The 26,191-nt window shown below is 37.9% G+C and overlaps 2 protein-coding genes across 2 annotated transcripts; one reads left to right on the top strand and one right to left on the bottom strand.

Moving 5' to 3' along the window:
* Positions 1-8,795: 8,795 nt before the first annotated feature.
* On the bottom strand, positions 8,796-22,766 carry LOC149819155 (histone acetyltransferase MCC1-like). The gene is made up of 6 exons (XM_089984100.1): positions 22,488-22,766; positions 22,158-22,313; positions 22,056-22,117; positions 21,742-21,970; positions 9,126-9,206; positions 8,796-8,885 (listed from the first exon to the last, which is right to left on the bottom strand). The coding sequence occupies exons 1-5, from the start codon at positions 22,592-22,594 to the stop codon at positions 9,173-9,175; spliced, it is 588 nt and encodes a 195-aa protein (XP_089840226.1). The 5' UTR covers positions 22,595-22,766; the 3' UTR covers positions 8,796-8,885; positions 9,126-9,172.
* On the top strand, positions 12,679-20,019 carry LOC149819156 (THO complex subunit 7A-like). The gene is made up of 3 exons (XM_089984099.1): positions 12,679-13,303; positions 17,394-18,042; positions 19,537-20,019. Exons 2-3 carry the CDS (start codon positions 17,449-17,451, stop codon positions 19,669-19,671), a joined length of 729 nt encoding a protein of 242 aa, XP_089840225.1. The 5' UTR covers positions 12,679-13,303; positions 17,394-17,448; the 3' UTR covers positions 19,672-20,019.
* Positions 22,767-26,191: the final 3,425 nt, after the last annotated feature.

The raw sequence follows: 26,191 nt of genomic DNA, 5'->3' as shown, positions 1-26,191 counted from the left end.
CCCGGTTCAAGTACAAACAGGTCTGGGTAAACTTCAATACATACCTATTAGATAACTAATAGGTCTGATATAAAAACAAGTTGGATTTCGAGTCTCAAAATTTTCATGTTCAAGAATCGATCAGTTTCTTAAATAGACTTGGATTTGTAATCCATTTTGAACATGGTCAGATCGGGTCAGGTTATTTGGGTTGACTCAGGTGACTCCCAAGATGTTTGTTTCGGACTCAATAGACTGTGGGGGGGACACAAACTGGATTTGCACGTAATAATAGTAAGTGGTGCAAACCTGCCTTGCAAGGTGGGACGTGGTATCAGCCAGGCAAACAAATGAGAGACACCTTCGACGGATTACCGTTTATTCATGTAATGAATTGCAAGGTCGGATAGTTTACCTCACCCACAAAATTTTCAGAGCTTATCGACAAGCACAAAAAGTGAACAGAAGGGAAAATGGTGGTGTTTGGGTTGTCATTCATCTCATGGACGGACGCCATCCAAGGCACCTCTGATCATCAGAGTTGCCTCCTCCGACCTAACCCGATCTCAACAAATGCAGGCCTGGCTGGTAGTGTGCGGTGGCTGTGGGCCGTTAGTCACATGCATAATGACAAATATCGCGAGATTTTCATATCGCGAGAAATTTCATGAAAGTTTAAAACGGTAATTTCTCTTGAAATTTTCAAAATATCGCAAGATTTATGAAAAAACATAAATAACGCAATTTAAACATGATATTTGCTTTTTAAAGTGATTATTTAATTATCGTGAAAAAACCACATATTTTTATTTTAAAATAATTTTTATTACTATTTTCTTCTAAAATTTATTTTTAATATTTTTAATTATTTTTTTATTTCCGAGATTTTGATGAAAACAATGCAAGATTTATGAAAAATTTTCAATTTCCTGCGAGTTTTTGAAAAACAAGATTTTGCCGAAAAAAAGTTGATCACTATGGTCACATGTAGTGGTAGCAATAGCATGACGTGCAATGAACAACCGTGCATACTGTATGTATTTGAAGGACTCTTTGCAAAATGGAAAGTGATCAGCACCAGCTGGCCCGGCCGAGCTTGGTCAATGGCTCAGCCTGTCAATTATTAGGATGGGCTATGGTCTGATTTGGGTTGGCGGTTTCTGAATGCCTAGCTCACGGCCTGCCCGTTAAGCCCATGGGCTTGGGCTGAGTCACCACGTGAGACAATATATATATATATATATATATATATATATATATATATATATTTGAAATATAAAAAGTAGAATATGAGAACTAGAAATATGGGCATTTCCAACACTCTTTTTGCAAATCCAATAATGTAGATTTGCTTGGCATGGTGAATTTGCTAGGAACCAACCATGGATAGTGTATTTTCAATGAAAAAATGTGATTTTTGAATGTTTGAATATTTATGAAGATTATGAGCCATTGATTTTAAAGCATTAAAAAATATCATTTGTGCATCAAAATCAGGTGATTTAAGAGCGGGTTCTTATAAAACCAAGCATGTAGATCACATCCATATGGTTAGATTCAAGAAAAAAAATTCCATGAAAACCATGGTTCACACATTAGTTCTCATATTCTAGTAACTATCTATCTCTCTAAATATATATATATATATATTAACTAGAACATGAAAACTGAAATACAAGTATGGGCATTTTCAACACTGTTTTTTTGCAAATCCAACCAACTGGATGTACTTGGCATGGTGAATTTGCTAGGAACCAACCATTGGATAATGTATTATTGATGAAAAAATCTGATTTTTGAATGCTTGAATATTGATGAAGATTATGAGCCATTGATTTTAAAACCATAAAAAAATCATGTTTATGCATCAAAATGGGATGATTCAAGAGTGGGTTCTTATAAATCCAAGCATGTATATCACATCGGTACCGCTGGATTCAAGAGAAAAGGATGAAAAATCTATGAAAATAGCAGTTCACAATTAGTTCTCATATTCCAGTGACTCTCTCTCTCTCTCTCTCTCTCTCTCTCTCTCTCTCTATATATATATATATATATATATATATATATATATATATATATATATATATATATATATATATATATATATATATATATATATCCATGTCGGCTCATTACTAAACGGACCAGCCTAAGGACAGCCAGACCCATTGCCCACCCATAGTCAGCATCATTGGCTGGCTGGCTAGTTTGTTGCAGTGCACAGCAGATTGGACGAAGCATTGTTTTCACTCAACATGAATTGTGCATTGCTCTCTCTGGCAGGAGCAGTTAGGGCACGTCACCTTGTATTGGGACGTTGCAAGTTCGAACCCCAAATGGTATGGTTGTATAACTGGTAGGGGTCTGCCTAACCCCAGCTATATCGGTTTAAAAAAAAATGTGCATTCAATGGTACAACGACATCTGGTCTACAAAGGATAGGTGAAAGAAGATGAGAAATGAAAGTTCAATGATCAAATATTTTCAAAATTTCTTGGCTCTCAAAGGGTAATTCAAGTTCCTCCTAGAAGCGGCTGGACAACATCCAGGACTCCTTGAGCACTAAGGTTGCAAATGGGTCGAATCAACGTAGGACCTTTTGCAATTTTTAGCTGTACCAAATCCGATCTGGATCTGGACTTTCCATGTATTTAGGTAGGTGTTCCGGATTCAATCCGTTTGCATTCCTATTGAGCACAGTATGCATGAAACTCCTCTCAAATGCAGCACATAGGGGGCATTTGAATGGTCGGACGCAGTGTACCGTAGATCCTTGCTGGGTCACAAATTAATGCAAATCCATTTGAATGGTATGGCTGTTTTGGTGTGCAATGCGATTGAACCTGATCCGAAATTGTCTTTCATCCCACGACCCAAACGCCCCATAGGGCTGCACGTGAAGGGGGGAGGAGGGCCTGTGGTTGGACAAAAATCAGGCGTAATGCAATTGGACAAGGCACACAAAATGTGTGCATGTTTTGTGAGCACAATAACACTTGTAACGTGTTGTGCAACAAAGGGCAGCTGTGGGCGCTTTTTTCATTCAATTACATTGCACCATATCCTTGTTTGTGTTAGGCTTGCTGAGCCTATTTCACGTGTTCCAACAAACTCTTTTACCAGCTGGGCCACGAGCAGCTCGATTCACTTTTTGAGTGGCAAGGGGAAATCTTACGGTAAATCCAAATCTTTATTGTCAAAATGTTTGAAAAAAAATGAAATTAAGTGACAAACTTTAAATTTTTAGAAAACTATCAAATGTCGTTTATAATAGAGTTGGTCAGGTGAAGGAAAAGGTCATTGAGATAGTGTTCAAGATTACAATTGCATACATTAACCAAAGTTAGAACTCTGTATAGCTTGATATAAGTTGATTGAATCGTCTTCCTTTAAGCCAGTGTCACCCTCATGTTCTTGGAGAAAAACAATATAATTATCTGAAATTGTCATTCTCTCTAGTAGATTTTCTTAATGATACTTGTTTTTGGGTTTTTTGAGGTATTTCTTAAGGTTGTTCTTCAGAAGTAAACTCTTGATTTTTGGATAGAGAGATCTTGAATATTGCCTTGTTCCAGATTTGTTAAAATAATATCAGAAATTGAAATTTGACCATTGTTAACAACAATTGTAGGAAGAGAAGCAAATTCTTCTTCAAAACAATGTATCTTACCTTATCACCTCCTCCAAACTCAACATTCTCAAAGAACCAAGCATTTTTCGTATAAAAAAAAGACTTATTTATAGGGTCATAAAATTTATAACTCCTAGATCTTTTAGAATATTCAACAAAATAGTAACTAACTATTCTTCAGTCTAGTTTTCTTTCATGTGGCCTATATAGCCTTGCCTCAGCTGAACATCCCCAAATACGAAAATACTTCATACTAGGCCTCTTGTCTGTCCACAATTCATATAGGGTTTTGGTTACTGCTCTAGTTGATACTATGTTCAGTATATAAGTTGCAGTCTTTAGAGCCTCTCCCTAGAGGGATTCTTGTAAAGTTGAATGACAAATCATACTCCTTACCATGTCCTTTAAAGTATTGTTTCATTTCTGAACAATACCATTTATACTAGAACTGCCTGGCATGGTGTACTGTGGAATGATACCGTATTTCTTTAAGAATTTAGCAAATGGCCCTGGACGTTGTTCACTTGATCCATAATATTTACCATAGTATTCACCACCACGGTCAGATTTGACGACACTAATCTTTTCATCAAGTTGAGTTTCAACTTTAACCTTAAATGATTTGAACACATTCAGTGTCAGATTTTTCATGAATCAAATATAGGTAGTCATAACGTGAATAGTCATCTATGAACATAATAAAATATTGTTGACCATTCCAGAAAGCTATAAGGAATGACCCACAAATATCCGTATGAATGAGTTCTAAGACATCTGTACTTTTGTTGGTACCTAACTTTCTTATTTTTGTTTGTTTCCCTTTTATGCACTCAATACAAACCTGAAAGTCAGTGAAATCAAGAGAATCAAGAATTTCACTTGCCACAATTTGTTTTATTCTTTGTTTAGAAATGTGACCCAAGCACTTGTTCAACAATGCAGCAGAATTCTCATGGGCTAATTTATGTTTTGTATTACGTGAATTTTCATCTAAGGTTTCATTATACGAGGCAACAATATCGAGCAAATATAGGTTATCAACCATAAATAATGAACTAGTTCCAATAAGATTTGAATCGACAAAAAACTTAAACTGATTATTTCCAAATGAACAAGAATAATCGAATTTGTCCAACATGAAAATAAAAACCAAATTTCGTTTAAATGATAGTACAACATATGTTTCTTTCAAATCTAAAAATAACCAGTCTTTAACAATAACCTAAAAGTCCATATTGCCTTAACGTGAATTGGTTTGCCATCGCTCACATAGATAAATCTTTTAGCATCAATTGACGTTAGACAACTTAGAAAATTCTGCATAGACACATTTATGTGATCAGTGGTAGCACCAGAATCCATCCACCAAGTGTGCTTGGGTACATAAGTTAAATTAACCTCAGAACAAACCAAAGTGAAGAGAGTACATTTCTTTTCATGCCAAGCATGATATTTGGTACACTCCCTCTTCATATGACCTTTGCTCTTGTAAAAGAAATAACTAAACTTTGCATCATGATGTTTCTTTTGTTTCTTCTGCAATAGAGGGTTTACTGTAGCTTCTTTACCCTTTTTTCTTTTCTTATATTTATCAATAGAGGTAGTTGCCAAGTAAGCGCTTTCAGTCTTTTCTTGCTTTAACCTTTCCTCGTCTTTCACATAATGGAAATGAGCTCATTTAGAGTTCATTTATCCTTTTGGTCCTTTTGGTAACAAGAGTTCTGTTAGATATTGAGCTTCTCAATGATAACATACTTATCATTCTAATTCCAAATATATTTTCTCAATACATCTTTCTCTTTATCCTGTTTCATTTCCAATTCTAAAATGGCTGCAACTATGAGTTGTTTCTCAATACATTTTTATGCAATCTGTAAACTGCTGAGAATATGGAACTTGGAATCTATGAACACATTGATGCTAAACATCAGAATTCTGGGATTTTATTTCGTTATCTTTTTATGGGTTCTAGTGCTCTCACAATCTCTTTGTCATTTTCTTGAAGGTGAATTTGCAGAGATTTATTATAGAAGATTAACTTCACACTTTTCCATCAGAGTTAAAACTACGTTCAGACACTAGACGGTCATAATGGTTTCTCTTGGATGTGAAGTATAAACTTGATTTGTCTTGCACTATATAAATCATGTAAATCTTTTATGCCATTCAACATGATTATGTAACACAATCGGTCATAGTTCTTGGGATGTTGTTGGGTCATGTAAACTTTTCATATTCTGATTCAAATCTAAGAAGATCCATCATGTATCCAATCCGTATGCAGCCCTACTCTGTAACAGGTCGACACAGCCCAGCTCTAACCGTGTCTAGGCTCAGCTATCAAATGAACGCTGGGCCAGCACAGTCAACAGCCCATCGGCCCATCTAAGTAATGGGTCGAGCAGCTGTTGTCAACACCTATTAGCGAGTTAAGATATTAGTTGGGCATGTGTAACTGGTCAAATCTTAATAATGGTCAAGTTAGTCTAAGTCACCTTTTTTTTTACTCCTTAAAACCCTTAAATAAGCTAAAAGTTTTGACCCTTTTTTACTCCAAATAACTGTACTTGTTTGGAAGGCAACACCAATTCCTTGCATTGCCAAAACAATCTGAAAACCAAAGCTACCTCCCAAACAACTCAAGGAGTTGGTAGCTCGATAACTTTTCAAAATCATGTTTTGGCAATGCATGGAAACGGCTTCTCCGATCCCAATGCAAGGCTCCCAAACACAGCCTTAAGGATTTTCTGTTTCATGTGCAAATGCTGACAAAGAGCAGGCAAATCACAAAGACCATCATAACCAGAAATTAAATGTGTACCTGAATACTCGCTAAAATAGATGGGACATGTATGCAGAATTTTCTGAAAAACTTCATGATGCTTATTGTCATTGTAACTCACAAGTCCTGATACTATCTCCACCTGAACAAATGTATGGACCTATCTATCTCTCACTCCCTAAGTAGTAAAGAGAGGAACTTTGTGTAGGATTATTTTTCGGATCACACAGTTTCACAATCATCATCATGATATAAAACATGATATAAATCATAATATGCAGCAGAATACAAATCACAATTTTCAACAAATCGAAATAGAAATAAAGAGCGGACATGTCGGGTTCCGCATAACACCAAAATCCAGACACAAGCAAAAAGACAAACAAATGCAATGAACATAATAGAAACAATAAAGACATGTTTAGATTATGTAAAAGGCTAAGGCGTACGAAAGTACTCCCCTTAAAGAAGATTCGTCCCCACATATTCTGCAAATAGGGTCCGACGTCCTTCCCCCAGAATAGAATAGCCTCGACGATCAGACCGGTGCACTCCGACGGATCGTCCTTCAAAGACCTCTACGAACCGAAATTGCAGAAAAGCCCTCTTTCGGGATAACTCAAGAGAGAGAGAGCAATCGGGAAAGAACAAACCGCAGAGCTCTTCTTCAGAAATCAGTGTGTCTCAGATCTATCGTAACCCCAACCCTAACCATGCTTTTATAACCTATGAACGGTTACAAAGCGTGGAAGGAACCCGTTACAGAATCCGAAGAGACGTGACCAGTTAACGAAAATCGAAGAGTCGAGATCCGTTAAAGGAATCCGAAGAGCCATAACGAGCACAGATTATAAGGAGTCGTGACCCGTTATCATTTCTCATAACCCGTTAAAGAATCCAAATATCTACAGAAACTTTGAGCAAAAAGATACTTTGGTCTTGATTGGATATGGCCCTAAAGGGCCAATTACCCGAACCCGAACCCAGTCCGTCTCGACTCGGGTCGACACGGCACGACGGGCACGCGCGTGCACATGTGTGTGGTAGTCATCCCAACCTCTTGTTCTCAAGAACAAGTGTAAGAGTTTACATGTGGGTTATAAAGCTCACAACAAACTCAAACACAATCAATATGGGACTATTCCACATCATCAAAACCAAACTTTCTCTAAAACAACCCACGTTTCTTCTTTTGAATTCTCTCTCCCCTCCCTTCTTACGCCTAACACTTTGTAGCCATTGAGGAACTTTGTAGCCATTCAACCCACTGATATATTACCTCCTGTGCTCATTGCTCAGTACATATAGTATCTAACATGTGACAAAGTTTGCTTATACTTGTAGTATCCAGCCACTGAACGTAGATACTGAAATAGGGAGGATGATGACTTGGATACGAAAAAGGCAACAAGCATGCCAACATGATTGTGATGGGTTGTAGAGCCTGATTCAGAGAGGGGGGTCCGTGGGCTCCCCCCAGCACGGGTTTGGGGGGGCCGCCTCTGGCGGGGGGTTGTAGGGGGCAGCGCCCCCCGGATTTTTTTTTGAGCTTATGTTTGAGACCCGGTTTCTTATGGATCCGACCTGACTTGTTTAGGTTTAGGATTGTCGCCCTTGCCTTGTATAAATTCTTTTTTTTCTCTCTCTTTTGTAACAGTCAAAGAAAAGCAATAAAGTTTTCCTCTAGGTGGTCGTGGTTTTTTCATCTCTCTCGGATTTGATGGAAGGTTTTTTCACGTAAATCTGTGTGTTCTTACTGTGTTTAGTTTGATCGTTCTTGTTTATTGTTTTCTTCGATTGTTTCTTGCTTGCGGTTTTCCTAACAGATTGGAGGAAGATGCTGAACATTAAAAGAATAAACAAACTCATTTGATCCATCCTTTCCGATAACATGTCTACTAGTATTTCCTCCATGCTGGAAATCAGTGGATGAGTCAAGCTTCACAGAGATGGTGAAATCATCAGGAACTTCACAGTGCATATGGACAGGGGCGTAGCTAGGGGGGGGCAGGACTGGGCTGTAGCCCAGTCCTGCCTCCCCAAACAGTTAATTTTTTTTTTTAAAAGCCCAGTCCTAGCCCTGCCCTGATTCCATATGAAATAGATTTTTATCCATTTTTTAGCCCAGCCCAGTCCTAGCCCAGCCCTAGCCCAGCCCTTACTGCAGCAAATAGTTTGATTTGTCCATATGAAATAGATTTTTATTAATAATTGTAGCCATTTTTTATTTTATCTCAAAAAAAAATTTCCCCGACTATCACACAAATAATTTTTTTTTTCTACACCCCTGTTTGCCCCCCCCCCTCACATGAATCCTAGCTACGCCCCTGCATATGGATATGTGAAACAACATTCACAATTGGAAAACTTTTTTCTTCTTGCTCATATATGCAATTTTACAGCTTATAAGAAAACCTGAAGTGATCGTAGTCCTCCTTTTCTTTCAGAACGATTAACAGTGTCCCCATAAATAGCCTTCAGAACCAGTAGCTGCGAAGAAGTACAATGGAGGTTAGGAAAAACTAACCAAAATCCAAATTATGAATCTAATGCAAGATTTACAGCAGTCACTATTTGATGGCTTCACTATAACATTCACAATCACTACTTTAAAGATGAAGAAGTGAAAGTTGCCACTGAACAAACAAGGCATGACAGATTAAGAAAATAAAATCGTTTGCATTAATAAGGACATAGGTGGAATGGGATCATGTCAGAGATTGGACTAACCTGAATCCATATGGTCAGGTTTCCTGAGCACCTTCAGATTCTGTTGTCTAATCAGTCAGTTCTGGTATGACTTTCTCAAACCTGAATATGCAACGAATTCTGAGTTCATTAAATTAGGTATATTATGTGCAGAATTCCAAGTTAGATAAGAGGCCATATCTGGTCAGGTTGGATGCCATTTTAGACCTCCAAGCCCTGTCCACTTTCCATTCCAAACCTAATCAGACCATTGTCACGAAGTGGCACAGAATCCGAGACATGAAGAAAATAAAATAATAATAATTTCACTAAAATAAATGAAAGCCAAATGCATTATCACAATGCATTTGGCTACAACAAACAATACATAGCCAAGAATAAGAAACATAAATATATAAAATAAATTTTTTTATTAATAAAAATATTCACATTATTTACAAGGAATCCTCACTACAAAGACTCATGCACACAGACCTATTTACACCCATCACTCTATTAACTATAGAATGAAAAGAAAGAGCAATATATGGAGGAGAACATCTAACGACCAGTTTGATAAAGCAAACCCCAACAGCGAGCTGGTCAGTCAAAGAATGACCAAAAAAGCAGAATATAAAATGTACAAAAATAACATATTTAGTCATATCAATAATGACCAAACAGAAAATAAAAAACTTAATCTAACCTAAAGTATACTTGATCTAAATCTCAAAAGGTACGCATAGAATATACCTAAACTAAAGGTTAAAAACACAAAGGTGTACCTTTGGTATACCTTGAATATAAGGATAAACAAATTAAAAAGAAATACCTATAAGTATACCTTAGTATACTTAGTATGTACAATCTATACAATGCATATATCTTAACAACCATATCTAATAAGGTCAGCTCCAATCATACCTAGATCTGAACTAAACCAGGTATAGTTTCACACCTACATTGTCAGTCTTTGCTTCTGAGAAAGCATAAGCAACAATCTTACGATACATTGGATCATAACTACACACCACAAACAAATTCTGTTAAATTAAGACACTATGAAATCAATACCAATCAGCTAAACTGGATTTAGAAAACCTCTTTATTTAATAAATATGGCTCACAAATATTTTAAGCTACACTTTTCTTTCCTCCTGCACAATTTTTCAACCGCTACTGAAGATTTAATGGCTGTAAGAGCAAGATGAATGATAGATTTGCTATGCGGCACCAACAACTGCAGATCTTAAATTTTATTCTATATTTTATTGGGGGGGGGGGAATATTGTAAATATTTATACTGATTCTTATGTATTATGATTACATGTGGACACCACATGGGTTACCGTAATTATTGTAAATAATGACCACATTTATTTAGTAACCTTAGCTGGTTTAAGCATATAAATGTACGTCTGTCTCCCCTCCGGAAGAGGCCATTAGAGGCCAAGTGTTCGCTCTTGGATGTGGCTATTCATCTCTCTGTTCTTCAATACCAGAAACTATTAGAATACTATTTTACAATAAAATCAGCAGATGCAACCTCGAGCAAAGCATCTGGTTGCACATAAAAAGACTATCTAGGGTATTAGAGGATGAACTCTCCTCTTTGTTGGAGGTGACTTGGTTTAGAGGACTTCCTTTTTTTGAAGGAGAAGAAAATAGATTTGTATTAGAATCAGAATTAGAAAGGGTGATGAGGCGTCACCATACGGTAGAATCTACTGCCCAATATAAAAACTAAAGGTACCCAGGCCAGAAATAACCAAGTCCGGCGGTTTGATTATGGGACAACAGACATTCCACTCTATGTCTATGAAGTAATGGTTGTGAATTATCCTGAAAAGTGCTGTTGTTCCTCTCCAACCAAATAAGCCACCACACAGCCATGATCCACCACTTCCAGATCATTCTCCACTACCTGGACCTTCAAAACTGTAACAGGTTCAAGAGAATGTCCCTAATACATGGATTGAACCTGACATTAACTCTCAAACTAGGCTAAGATAACACAAATAGATTCTGAAGGTACTTGCTAAACCAAAAGAGGTGAGCAATCGTGTAATTCCTGCGATTTTTCGTAGTTTTTTTTGTAATTTTTTCGTGAATATTTCTATAAATGATAATTGGATGATGATAATAAGTGTTATAAAATAGATAAATTAGATCTTAGAAAAAACTCTCAAAACGACTAGATGTCTTGCCGACCCTAGTGGAAATCACTTTTAAAATTTATTTTAGTGAAAATAACATTTTTAGAAAAGGAATTTAGATAATTGAGATAAATTAGTGTTTAAAAGAATTTTGTATGCATTTGAAATAATTTGGATTATATGTAGAGTCATTTCATTTAAATCTAAAATATATATAGTTTGAAAATTTTGATATCCAAAATATATATTAAACAACACAAATTTATAAAATAAAGAAAATATGGAATGAAAATTTTGATTTAACTACAATCTATAAAATAGTAAAGGTCAATAGGTGGGCCATCCCCTATGGGGCCCATTCTATGGGGCACCTCAAGGTTAAATTGAGAAGTCAAATATAAAACTTGAAATTGAACTTTTTTTAAAAGTTATTTGAAACCAAATTTTGATAACCAAAGTCAAAAGTTAAAAAAAAAACAAAAACAAAGGGGAGACTCTCCCAAGGAAGAGCCATCCCATCCTAGAAGGATCTAGAATGTGTTGGGGAGTTAAGAAAAGAAAAAGAATAAGGAAAGAAAGGAGGAATGAAAGAAAAAAAAGGAAAAAATGACAAAGTTAAACTTGCTTGCTACAAAATTTCAAAATGGAAAAGGAAAATCCCATAAAGGGGTGTCGTCCAACTTATGAGGGGCTATATTAAAAGTTCTATACACTATAGGACATCATATAAACTAATAACCTAAGCTTACTAGATAGAAAATATATATATATATATATATATATATATATATATATATATATATATATATATATATATATATATATATATATATATATATATATATATATATATATACAAGGCAACTAAAAAAAATGGATTAGGAGACTTAGAAAAAAAAAACAGAAGAAAGGTAAGTAAGGGGTGTAAAACATGTAAGTTTTTAAGAGAAAATAAATAAAAGAATTGCTTTTACTTCGAGTTAAAAATATGCTTTTATCTTTTATTGCCAATTTTGTGGGTTTTATATGCCTATTTCAATATTTCTGACAAAGAAGGATAAAATTGTTATTTTAATAATTTTTTAGATAAAATATTGTTAAAATATTCAATTGTCATTAAAATTGATCGTTTTAAAGATCACAAACCCATTTAAGCATTTTTGAGGTGTTTTGAAAGTAACGGGACATATTTTTATGGTTCTCGAAATGATTTCGTAAAAAGAGCATTTTAGTCATAAAATTTATTTCGGAAATATTTTAATGGATTAAAGTATTATCTTTAAAACCAAAAATTTTGTCTAAAATAAGATTATTAGCCACCAAATAATTTAATCCTAGTGATTAGTTAGTTTTATTTTAACCATTTCATTATAAAAAAAATTTAGTTTTAATTTACAATTGTTTTTTTTTCTTTTCTTGCGTTTTTGCTTTTATTTTTCTTTTCTTTTTTGTTCCTCGGGTTGGGCCGACCCGGACCTGAATCGGGTTCGATTCGGACCCGACATTTCACCCCCGTAAAACCTAACACAACTCATTGATTTTTTTTTTCATTCCATTTTACTTCACGCAGTCGCCAAACCCCATCCTCCTCCTCTTTCCTTTCCCGTTCGAAAACCGGTCGGAGCCGGGCACTATCGCCCACCCCCACCTCACCGAAGAATCCTCTTCTTCCTCCTTCCCTTCTTATTTTCCCCTCTTCCTTTCTTTCTCCTGTGTTTCCCCTTTCGTCCGAGCGCCCACGGAAGACGACGACACCACACAGTCGCCACGCCATTCCAGCGACCCCTCTCTTTTAAAACCCTCCACTGCCGACGATGGAAGCTGGGTGAGCCACCACCGCGAAGTGTTCATTCGAGCGCCTGCCGGAGACCAGCGAGGCCGTCACCGCCGTGACCTCCTCCTCTTCCTATTCCCCCTGATCTTCCCTGTTCAGGCGCCGATCAGAGGCCAACCAACCCCTGCTGCAACTCGACGCTGCTGCCATATCGCCGGGAGCCCCAACCACTGCCGGACGTCCATTTCTTCCCCACCCTCTGGACGATCCACCAACGCCATTCACCGGAGGTTTGTTACCTCATTTTTTCTACCTTAAAAGAGATAGCGAGCTCTATTTGGTTTTATTAATTTGATTTGGGCAAAAACCGAGCCACCGTAGGTGGCCGGACCTCTGTCTTTGCCGAAAAAACACCCCCAGCCGGGGGGAGGTTTCATTGCTTCATAAAATTTCATTTAGATGGTTTTTTTTTCTGTTTCTTAGCTGCATGACCCTAATTAGGGTTTCGCAAATCACGAATGTGTGTTTGCTTAGTAACCCGAGCCCACCCGATGGTGATCAATTCTTTTTCCTTATGCTGATAATGGGATGAATTATATATATGCGTTAGATTTGATTTTCTATTTGCTGATTTTCTTTTTTTTATGCTAGCTGATTCTTACTGTTTTCATGGCCTCATCTGCGCACTCGATTCTTGACATTGGGAATCGTGCAGGGCTGCTGTTACGTGACAGCAGGTATCCCCTGTGTGCGTGCTAGTATTTCATGTATATTCCATGTTTTGATTTCGTTTCGCAAGAAGACATAAATCTTTTTTTTCTCTCTACATAAAGTACCTCGATGTTTGTGTCATCACTAGGGTGATGCACTGGAAAGCATGCAGCCCCTCGAGTTGGACCACACGGTTTTCCAATCTGGGTTGATTTTTGCCAATCGGGCGATATGCATTTTAATTTTTGGTCACTCACATACAAGAGCGGATTTAGATAAGTGTGTCATTATGTATGAAGATGTAGCACTCTCTCGTTGTGAGAGGGACAATTATATCATGTTATGTGGCAATTGCATTGGACCTTCAGGATCCTAAGTTTTATTTTATTTTTCGTCGCATCGAAAAGGTAGGATTCCTAAACTAAATTTGCATAATGTAATTTCTATTGTCTGATAGTAATTCAAAATATCTTATTGTTCATCTAGCATGAGTTATTGCGTAGTTAAATCCATGCTTAAAAGTTAATTGGTACTTACATTGAATTAGTAGCGCAGACACATTGCTAGAAAATGTTTAGCATTATATTCGTATGTCAATGTGGATGTGAGATTGCGGGTGTACAGCTGAGCAAAATTTTGCGATGTTTAATGCCAAGCATCACTTGCGGCTAGAAATGTCATGCAAAAAAACAAAAAATAAAAAACAAAAAACAAAAAAGAAATTGCAAATGTGAAAGCATGCAAATCGGGTAAATACTCGTGGTAAGTAAGTGGTGCAAGCACATCATAAGTTATTTAGTTTATTAAATGCAATATTTTTCTGCTTACACGCTCACTTAGTTGTGAATATCTAGGACTATTGACATTTGTAGTTAGGAGATCATACTGAGCATGATTTAAATGTATGTGAATGAAAGTGATCTTATTTTTGTAGTTGGGAGACCATGATGGTCATAATTTTAGTTAACAAAACATTGAAGTGTGTTTGTTGCAGGTACATGTTTAAATGAATGGTTGAATGAATCGATGTGTTTGACTTGACTGTATCAAATGCTTGCATGAAGTTATTTTTGAATTGAGTATGCTATGCATGTAAAAATTATATCATGAAAGTATGCTTAAAATGAATGCATATTGTTGTATATTCTACTCATGTGTGCAATTATGATGTGATGTGTTTTGCGCATGAAAATATTGAATTGCGTATGCATGCATAATAGCACATGTGAGAGCATATTGCATTAAGCATGTTAAGATCAATTCATGCATGAAAGCATATTAGAAAGGAATCATGCATGTGATCTTATATATTTTAAATTATGACATGATAAGATTATGCATGAAAGTGGATACAATTTTGTTATGAACATGCATGAGAATATGTAAGTTTAAGTTATACAAGTGTCATAGACTTTTGATAATATGCATGAGAGCATGTAAGTTTAAGTTATTCAAGTGACATAGACTTTTGAATTCATGCAAGATGGCATGAGAGGGTTTCTTGTGATATTATAATGCTTGGTTTTGACCTATGATTTAATAATAAAGATAACTCCAAGACCATGAATCCAATTGAAGCGTCGGTGAAGCCGGGCTCTCTGAGATGATTGGGTCCATCCTGATTTCTTGTCTTCTCGGGAGAGGGACAGGTGATACAAGCCTCGTGAGACATGTGTTTTCGAGGGTTGAAAGCGCCTCTTGTCCCCATCCCATGGAGGTTAGGGGACATGTCTACCAGTGAATCCTAAGTGGTAATACCACAACTCTGCAGAGTAAGGGATGCATGTCCGAGAGAAGAATCGGCAGGAGTCCGGTGTCTTGATGGGAGGATGAACCGATGGCACTGGAAGAAGAGGTGGCGGCATCGCCGTGGGCTTCTTGGAGGGACCCATTGTCAGAAATAAGGGTTTGACCCTCCAATTCTTTGAGAGGGGAAGGGAGCTCTGGTGCCTCGCCTTCCACCCCTTCTTCATCGGCCATCGGAAAACTCCCAAATCCTCTCTCTCTGGAATCCGAGTGCTCTCTTCTTTCGGTTCAATGATGACGATGAGGTTCTTTTCAGGCAATCTCTCCCTTTGACCAGTCCTGGACTTGAACTGGAAAACCCAATTTGGTTCGGATTTGGACGTCGAATAGGAAACCCAATTCAGTTCGGCAGTCTGAATTCAGACGTTATCCAGTACAGCTGGGCTGGACTAGGGATGGCAATGGACCGGGGGCGGGGGATAAGGTCTCCACCGCCGTCCCGTCTCAAAATTCGAACCTCCACTCCCGCACGGGGATGGATTTTAACCTCCACCCCCACCTCCATCCCCGTTTCATGTCCTCCATCCCCGGTCCAAACGGGGATGAGGCGGGGCGGGGCCTCGTTTCCCCTCGGTCTATTGTCGCCTTTTAGAAGGATTGGGGATGGGGCGGGGCGGGGCAAGGCAGGGATCGTGACAGGGATGGGGTGGGGTGGGGCGAGGCGGGGATCATGACGGGGATGGAGCAGGGCGGGGGAAAGCGTAAGTCTATCCCCACCTCCATCCCCGCACGGGGATGAATTTTAACCTTCATCCCCGGTCCAAACGGGGTGAGGCAGGGCGGAGCCCCGCTTTCCCCTGGTCCACTGCCATCCCTAGGCTGGACCACACACAACTTCCGCTTTTAGCACATTGGATCTAACCATAGATGTGAACCTAGACCCGAATCGAACCCAGAACAAATTTCCAAATCAGGTAGGTTCCATAAAGGCTATGGGGCAATACAGTAATTCTCAACCACTATAAAAGATCAAGCCCTTTGCGTTCGAGGGTTTTAGGCTTTTGAGAGACGCTGAAGTGAAGGAAAGCGAGCGAGCAAAGAGATGATTCTTTCTTCCTCTTGAACATGATTTTAGGGTTTCTTTCATGATTTATTGACCCAGTTTTGGGGTCGATTAAAGGGAAATTAGGGGCTTTGTTGATTTTGGTGAGTGCTATAACCGGAAAATCCATGTTCTTTGAATGATTTAATCTCTTACGATGATAACTCTCTTCTTTGAAACACTTTGTGATGCCTTTGATCTTAGAGTCTCGAACGTGAATTTTAGTGTGCTTTTTCGTGATTTCTTGACTAAATTTTTGGGATCGATGGAACGAAGATTAGGGTTTTGTTGTGTCTTCTTAGGGTTTGCGTGAGTTCTGGAACTCGAAAATCCATGGTCTTTGAGTGATTTTGGTGGCACGAACTGAATGTGAGTTGTAGGGATAGCGTCCTTCCTGCGTCGCATTGTGGAATGAGGATTCTGTGTCTCTTCTGGTTGGGTAAGGAGCGCAGCTGGTTTGCTATGTCACATGGATACGGCTGAGGATACGGGGATACAGCCATTTTTGTGAAGTATACTGGTACATAAAGGGACACGATATGGGGGGCCAAAATGGAGTATCCATGTGACATAGCTGGTTTTGCACTTGTCTGTGCCAACCAGCTTGCCCCATTAGCGATCAATTTACAGTGCCCGTGATTATTGTACTCTCTTTCTCTTTCAGCATCGTATCAACCATTTTCTATTAATTCAAGGCTCTGCTTTAATATAAAGATACAATGCATTCGTTCTTATTACATACCAAGACAACACTCATGTATTTTATAGAAAATTCCTAATTTTAATGCTTAGCTGATTCATCCTGACACTTTTCTTCCCAGTTGCCCGCTTTACTTCACCGCATAGTAGAGTGAGGACTGCTCCTCATCTGATGAGATGTTAGTGAAAGGGAGAAAAGGTACTGCCAGGGGGGAAGAAATTGGTGCACATTATGCAATCAGTCCCCTTGAGGATGACGTTGTTATAAGACACAGGCTTCTCACTCGGACCACAACAACAAGGGGCGAACCTCCTATAAAGAAGCTCCAGAAGAAGTTTGTGGCTTTTGCTCTTGAGATTGACAAAGATTCGGATAACTACAGCGAGTGTGAGCGGCTTTACAAAGCTTTTTTACAAGAGATGGCCACTTTTGAGCTGCCCCTCCTTAAGAGCAAGGCAGTCATTAGTGCAAATCTTCATGAAAAGGAGAATTTCAATGAGCTGCAAGAAGAGATAAACCGCCAAATCTTGCTCGCTCAGGCTGATATAGAGGATCTGAAGAAACAGCTCGAAGAGAGCAGGATCGAGAGGCAACATAAGGAGGAGTGTGAGACGATTAGAAGGTTGATTGCAATGCAACCACCAAGGTCCGATACTCAAAAGTATATATCAGATCTTGAGAAGGAGATAGCAATATTGGAGGCAGAGAACACTGCTGGTTCGAGGATGTTGGACCTACGCAGAAAGCAGTTTGCTCTATTACTACATGTGGTGAGTTCCTCTGCTCTTTTCTTATTAATGTCTACTCTTGTTTGAGGGAAAAGTAACAATGGCATTAGTAATTTTATGTGGCTTCACCATCCAGACTTCTTATATTTATATAAAAAAACCTTTGTTTGGGGGGACCTTTTCAATGGAGTTTTCTCATCATTCCGCTCCAGTTAGCCTTCCATATAGCTGTCAATTGTGTGAAATTGATGGATGCCATTGTATGTTCTGAGTGATAACATTCACCCTTCACGTCCTTGGAAGTTTTGCAAATGACAGAGCATTGTCGTTAGAACATCAAGGTCGAGCATCTGTTTTTACCCTTTTTAATGCTGAATGTGCATGACATTGCCATGGAAAATTTACTTTTAAGTGGGGGAGACATGAACATAAAGCTTCTCATCATAGTTATCAAATACTTGTGCATCTAATGGTTTAAAAGCAAAACTTGTCTTTTTGATATGTGAATTGGTTTTCCTATGACATGAGTATGAAATCATACAACTATGAGATGTCAAAATGTTTTGTGCTAATGTCTAAAGGTCCATGTAAATATCATGTGAATATCCTTAGTTTGATTTTAATCTTCCAAAAATTTGCAAGATATTTGTGCGAATGTTTGTAGGTCCACACAAATATCATACAAAACTCCTTTGATTGATTAGCTGCACAAGATATTTACGTGAAGGTCGACAGACTCACATAAATATCATGTGAATCTCTTTATTTTGATTTTAACCATAATTGGAGGTTCACAACATATTTGTACGAACTTAAAGAAGTTCACTCTAATATATTATCAATCTTCTCGATGATTTTAACCATAGTTGGAGGTTCGTAATATATTTGTCCGAACATAAGGAGGTGCTAACAAATATATTATATTTTTTTCTGATTATTTTAACTATATTTGGAGGTTCGCAACACATTTGTGTGAATGTAAGGAAGTCCGTGCAAATATATTGTGAATCTCTTCAGTGATTATAACCATATTTGGAGGTTATCGTTTTGGTGATTTTAAACATATTCGGAGGTGTGTGAATGTCAAGAGGTCCGCACGAAAATGTTGTGAATCTCAGTAATTTTAACTATATTAAGAGGTTTGCAACATATTTGTGTGAACGTGAGAAGGTCCGCATAAATATATTGTGAAGCTCCTGAGTGATTTTAACCATATTTGGAGGTTCACAACATGTGTGTGTGAACATCACGAGGTCCACACAAATAGGTTATGAATCTTCTTGATAAATTTAATTATATTCGTAGGTTTGCAACATATTTGTGCAATAGTCAAATATGTTGTGAAGGTTAAAATGGTTCTAAAAAGTCAGGATCAATGATTTTGGACCTGCAAAGGATTTTTAGCATATTTGTAGTTTTTTGCAAGAACGCTCCATTTTTATAGGACAGTACGGTCAATTTTTTGTAAAAAAAAAAATTAACAGCATGATCTAGTGCAAAATTTTGATTGGTCAATTTTCTTTCGCATTTCTCCAGGTGGATGAGTTGCAGAACACAATTGATGAGGACCAACGAAGTTTGGCAGAGGAGCTAAGAAATGCTGTGGAAGAACAGAAGAGCTATACGGAAGAAACAAATGGAGCAGCCCCGGAGGCCATGGCTGTTGACTAGCATCTCATGTACTTCAACATGTTCCTCTTCCTCAAGGAGAGCCTTTTTCTCCTCCCAAAGGAGAGTCTTCACCACATCATAATCAAAAGATTCTGGCTAGTACAATTGAAGGATGCTTTGTCACTTCCCTACTCTTATCAACTCTGCTGTTTTCCATTATAGTGCCTACGATGTTTGTATACACTGTACTGTTAAAATGCTCGTGATGTTTTCAATTTTAGGATTTTGTGTTTGATCATAGATTGATTAAGACTGTTTATCCCAAAGAAAAAAAAGAGATTGATTGAGTTCTCTAAAGATTTGTGTTTGTAGTCTTGAAACATGCAGTAGATCAGCCTTCTTTTCTGTTCACGTTTCACTTATACCTATGCAATTACTGTCATTGAATTGTATGGCCTCTCATCACCTATCATAAAGTATTCTCTCAACATTGTATGCGCCAGATCAAATCTCTCTAGGGCACGAGTGTGTTAGCTTTCAGAGGTGAGTCATGTAAGGCAGGGTGGTCATGCGGCCTCACCTGGGGTTTTCCTCACTTCATTTGAGGGCTCTTCGTCTCAAAAAAAATAAAATTAAAAAATTGCATCCAATATCGTGGTCTTAACATGTGTAAGATTGTCCTCCCAGTCAACAAATAAAGTATACAATAGATGCACGCATGCACTTATAAAGGTTTGTACAGTACTCTAGTAGAAACAACCTGTTCACGTTTTGTTGATTTCTGTTTTTGTGTGGAGCAAGCCCTATTTGGTTTGTTTAGTCAGACATGTCTGTCATTCAATTACATTGTATAAGCATTCTTAAGAACTTCAAAATTCAACAGTATGCAATGTGCTAAAATTTTCCGAATGCAAAAATCATGTTTTTACATCAAAACCACTTTATCCAAATTATTTATGCAGAACTTATCTGTAGGGTCAAATTGATCAAATAAAGCTTGCACCTATAACTTTCAGCTAGACACCAACACCAACGGGGGCTCCACTTGTATGGTAGGAGCAGCTAGTGCACGTCACTTTGTGTTTGGAGGTTGCAGGTTCAAAACCCAATGGTATAGTTGTATAACTGGTAGGGGCCTGCCTAACCCCAGCTTGCCTATTAAAAAAAAAACTCAGCTAAAAAGTATGGTACTCTAAGAGTTTAGATTTCGAAGGATTATCATCTACCAGTATGTTTTGCTCCTGAATAGACTTAAGTTGGATGCTTTGGATTGTTTGATACTAATGTAATACAGAGTCAAGGATTGTTTACAATGAAGAGATGTTGCCTATATAACATTTATTGTCAGCTCCTTGAACAAATACATATACAAACATTGCATTCAAGATAGGGGATATGCAAAATGCACCAGAGAGAGAGAGAGAGAGAGAGAGAGAGAGAGAGAGAGAGAGAGAGAGAGAGAGAGAGATTAGTTTGTCAACTAAATGGTATATAAAATTCGATGTATTTTGTCTGAGGATTTGGCTCAGGGGTTTTCCTTGGAGGACAGAAAATATACTTGAGAGCATAGGAAAATAGAAAAGAAAAAACTATGAAAAGCTAGGATCACTTTAGAAAAAGAGAGGATGCCGAAAAAAGGAAGATCTTTGACAAATCTCAGAGAAATTTGTGACTGTAAGGGGGCATTTGATTGGCTGGATAAGCTTGTCCAGGACCTCTGAGTTGCACCCCATGGGGTGTAACACACATCCCACCAATGAAGCTTTGTTTCGTGTTTCAAACACAGGATAACGGCCACAGGGAAGCTTTGTCCCTGTGACTGCCTGCATAGGTGCCCTCTTCCACAGGCAAAGCAGGAAGTTCCCCGGGGTTAGGGGGCACCCACAGAGTTTTATGCTGCCTGAACAGCCGCTGTAGATACAACAGGCTAAGACCAGCATGGTCAGCTCTCCGATCCGGTTTCTCCATATAATAAATCAGGAAAAAAAAGCAAGCCATAGCATACCCAAATCATTCATGCATATAATGCATGTATTAGCACACATGGATAAATATCTTATAACCCATGTGCATGAGTGTGTGCATTTGCGCCTATGTGCATGCACACATGGTGTATGTGATTATACTTACAGAGTAAAGCTAGGAGATCGTCCACCATTTACATAATATGCATATAAATATGCATCAAAATGCTGACCTTTGATGTAATAAAAATCTGGCAATCTCCGCAAACATTGGAAAGCCATCTTCATGTAGAGGAGAATGGCAGGTTCATTGTAAGTAATCACATGCAAATAAACTGCCCTACATGAAGGAATGCTTGAAGCATACTTGATAACCTCCCGAACAAGTGAAGAAGCTGAGACATACAAAAGATCAGTTCTACTGCAAGGAAAACCAAAACATCAACAAGGCAGTTGCACCAAAGTAAGAAGAGGACTGACCTGTTACAAGATTTCTATACTGTTCCGTTATCTGCAGAGCATGGTGAAACTTCCTTGTAAATCTGCCAGCAGCAGTGTCCAATATAAACACAATATACTGACTTAGATGATACCTCATTTTGTGTTGCTATGGCAACACGATCTGTGACGAATCCAATTAGTTCATCAACTTTTCCATCAGGGCGACTGCTGTCTACAGCAGCCCAAGACACGATATCATGACCATTGACCATGTTTAAAAAGAATTGCGACTCATATCTACAAAGAAATTGTCAAATGTACACTAAATCAAACTATTGCTTTGAAACAGCTGAGACAAGCTGAAGAAAAGAACAAAGGTACAAGCTAAGCAGTGATCGATACAGGTCCTCATATAGCAGTGATCAATACAAGTCCTCACATACAACAAAAACCATAAATGAGATATTTCACCTGATAGGAAATAAAGATGTGTGCATCTCCTCGAGTACTTCTAGATCAGATGGCCTCATAGGCCTATAAGCAATATTTTGACCATGTTCAGACTTATGGATAACCATTGAAGGTGTCAACTAAAATGACCTCACTCTAAGAATCTCCTGTTTGGGGGACATTTATTGAGGATATGTTGCCCATCTAACCCATGTCTGCCACCAGTCTTGCGGAGCTCTTCCTGTAATAATTGAGACCCTTCCCATAGAATATTTCAGATTGCACAATAAATCAAAAACTGCATAATTTAAAAATCAGATAGATGTCACTTCAGTCGAATGTACCATAGCCACAACATACAAGCTGAGATCAGCATGCTGCAATACTTGAGATGATAGAATAGTGAAGCAGGAAAGAAAAAGAAAAAAAGAATAGTGAAGTAGCATTATCCCATGCCTACTTGTAGTTGTACATTATAGACAGTCAGGAAATCATGAAAAACGAGGTGCCCAAGTAACACAATTCACACTTCAAATTGCTTCAGAACTTTAGCCAAAATATCTTCTAACCGCAATGAAAGACATGAATGAGGCATAAACTTACAAATACAAATCATCATTCAAGTTTGGATCTAATAATCTTTTTAATTTATCTGCCAGTACATACTGGCTCAGGAATCTAAAACTTACATTCATTCCTTAGGTTATTTTTTCTTAAAAATTAACCAAGTCAACCCCCCCCCCCCAACTTGTTTGGTAGGAGCAGTGAGTGCACGTCACCTTGTATTTGGGACATAGCAGGTGTAATGAAATATGCAGAAATACAAAACAAAGGCCTCTAAGGGCTTACATGATCATAAGTACACAAGTCCAACTAAAGGACAATCCAAGAGCACTAAGGCACTACACAAGCACTAAGTGCATACAAGACATGAAATTAAAAGAACACAAGAATATAAAAATATATATTTTATTGAGCATGAATGCTTAAGCGAAGCATTAGGAAATGAAATGAATAAAATCCCCTATTAATACACATACAAGAGAGAGGGAGACCTCAATACAGCTGTTGGATTGTTCTAATAGCTCTATAGACTATTTCACTCTATGTTGACTAGTAAAAAAAGAACCCAAACCAAATAATCCCTATAAAACCAGAAAAGGACAAAAAAAAGTAAAAGTACTAATGTACTCCTAACGAGCACAAACTATTACAAAGACTGAAATGACACAAAATACCCCTAATAGGTATTTACCTATTACATCATTATAAATAAAATATATATACACATATATATAAATATATATGTATATATGTACAATATGAACCAATATATATATATATATATATATATATATAACTTAACACTCCCCCTCAAACTTACGGTGTAATATACTGAAAGTTTGAAAATACAAAAAGAATCAACAGGAATGATCAGAATCTTCAAGTGTCTTCATTGGAAATCTCCATCTTTATGTTGCATCAGAGAATTTTGAAAATACAAGTCTTCAAATGTCTTTATTGGTGATCGTCCCCAAATGCCTTCATCGGCTATCTTCATCTTCATGATACGATACCTCAAAGACTGTGTCAAAGGGATTCGGCCAGACAGGTGCCGCACCCGCGTCGACACGATGCGACGCAGGTGCGGTCAACACACCCAGGGTTATTTTGGTCCATTTTTTGTTTTTTTTTTAATTTGTTTTGCCCTATGAAATGGGCTATTGAATTTTAAAAAAAAATCTTGGAGGTGTGGGTGTAATGAAATATGCGGAAAAGTAAAGAGTGCTCTAAGCACTTACAACATCCACTAATGAACAAACAACAAGGGCTAATACCCAAACCCAAAGGAGACAACACAACATAAAAATATAAATGCCTCTTATTGAAAGAGAGAGAACTCTCAAGAGTGAAGAATACAAGAGGGGTTCACCCCTATTTATACACAAAAGAAGGAGGGGAGGAGTGGCCATATGGCCTTAAAAGAAGAGCCACCTAGGGGCTCCCATGGAGTCGTTGGGAGCCCCCAACGGTCACAAATGTGACCGTTGGGGGCCCCATCGACTCCATGGTGGGGCCCCTATTAGGTGGACAAAAAACCAAAAAAATAAAAGATAAAAAAATAAAAAGAAAAAATACAAAAAGAAAGAAAAGGAACAAGTACCCCTATCGGGTACTTGTGAAATGACTAAAATACCCCTATCGGGTATTTTAGATTATACAAATATATATGTATATAAATATATACATATATATGAATTACATATATTTTAACACCCTCCCTCAAGCTTTACGGGGATATGACCGAAAGCTTGTTAAGAAGAAACAAAAACCGAGGAGCTGCAAGAGCCTTAGTGAAGAAGTCCGCCAACTGGTACTCTGATGTGACGTAAGGTAGTGCTATGGTTCCTCTTAGGTATTCATCACGAACGTAATGGCAGTCCATCTCAATATGCTTAGTACGCTCATGGAAGGTGTGATTGCTTGCAATATAGATTGCGCTTTTGTTGTCGCAACACAGCTTCGAAGGAGTAGAGATGACAATGCCCATATCACTGAGGAGGCTTCTTAACCACACAAGTTCCATGGTTGTAGTGGCCATAGCACGATATTCGGCTTCCGTTGAGGACAAGGATACTTTGTGTTGCTTCTTGCATCTCCAAGAAATCATAGAGTCACCTAAGAAAACACAAAATCCAGTAGTTGAGACTCGGTCATTGGGATTTCCTCCCCAATCTGCATCAGTATAAGCAATTAAATCAAGGGATGAGGCAGAGGAAAGAAAAACTCCCTTAGTTATGGTATTTTTGATATATCTTACGATCCTTAAGACTGCACTCATGTGCACAGTTGTAGGTGCATGTTGAAATTGACTGACAGAGTGAACGGCATGAGCAATGTCTGGCCGTGTGATGGATAAGTAGGTTAGAGACCCAACAAGTTGCCGGTAGGGAGTAGGATCCTCGAGAGGTGTTCCATCTTCCAACCTTAATTTTGCATTGATGACTTCTGGGGTTTCTGTCTTCTTATCGTCGGAAATACCAGATTTAGAACAGATGTCAGCAGCAAGTTTCATCTGAGAGAGAATGTATCCTCGAGGAGAGTACGCCACTTCAATTCCTAAAAAATATCTTAAGAATCCAAGGTCAGACATATCAAAATTTTCTTTCAAAACCTTTTTAATATCATTAATGCCTTTCTCATCACTTCCTGTGATGATCATATCATCAACATAAAGTAGTAAAATAACTACTGAAGACCCTGCACTTTTCACAAACAAAGCAGTGTCAGTATAACATGAACGAAAATTCAAACTTGTCATTACATTACTAAATCTATCATGCCAAGCCTTTGGGGCTTGTTTTAAACCATATAATGCCTTTTTAAGTTTAAGGATTTTATTTTTACCAATACATACTCCTGGTGGGGGATCCATGTAAACTTCTTCATTTAATTCGCCATTTAGAAAAACATTCTTAACATCGAGTTGATAGATAGGCCATTTTTTCACTGACGCAATAGAAGAGTCCTAACACTAGTCATTCTAGCAACAGGTGCGAAGGTTTCTTCATAATCTATACCATATTCCTGAGCATATCCTTTAGCTACTAACCGTGCTTTATAACGTTCTAATGAACCATCACTCTTGGTTTTAATTTTGAAGACCCATCTACATCCTATTGATTTCTTTCCAATGGGTAATGAAGTTATTTCCCAAGTTTTTG

Source organism: Nuphar pumila, chromosome 13 (genome assembly GCF_984573655.1).
Source record: "Nuphar pumila chromosome 13, dmNupPumi1.hap1.1, whole genome shotgun sequence".
Taxonomy (NCBI): domain Eukaryota; kingdom Viridiplantae; phylum Streptophyta; class Magnoliopsida; order Nymphaeales; family Nymphaeaceae; genus Nuphar; species Nuphar pumila.
This window is presented reverse-complemented; position numbering and strand designations above follow the sequence as displayed.

What these genes read in the sequence shown, in the direction of transcription:
- LOC149819156 (XM_089984099.1), top strand. Translation starts at nt 17,449, where the DNA reads ATGTTAGTGAAAGGGAGAAAAGGTACTGCCAGGGGGGAAGAAATTGGT. An exon ending in TTGCTCTATTACTACATGTG is followed by an intron (nt 18,043 to 19,536) that starts GTGAGTTCCTCT and finishes GCATTTCTCCAG; the next exon opens with GTGGATGAGTTGCAGAACAC.
- LOC149819155 (XM_089984100.1), bottom strand. Translation starts at nt 22,594, where the DNA reads ATGGTTATCCATAAGTCTGAACATGGTCAAAATATTGCTTATAGGCCT. An exon ending in ACATCTTTATTTCCTATCAG is followed by an intron (nt 22,314 to 22,487) that starts GTGAAATATCTC and finishes ATTTCTTTGTAG; the next exon opens with ATATGAGTCGCAATTCTTTT. An exon ending in GTATAGAAATCTTGTAACAG is followed by an intron (nt 21,971 to 22,055) that starts GTCAGTCCTCTT and finishes TGTATGTCTCAG; the next exon opens with CTTCTTCACTTGTTCGGGAG.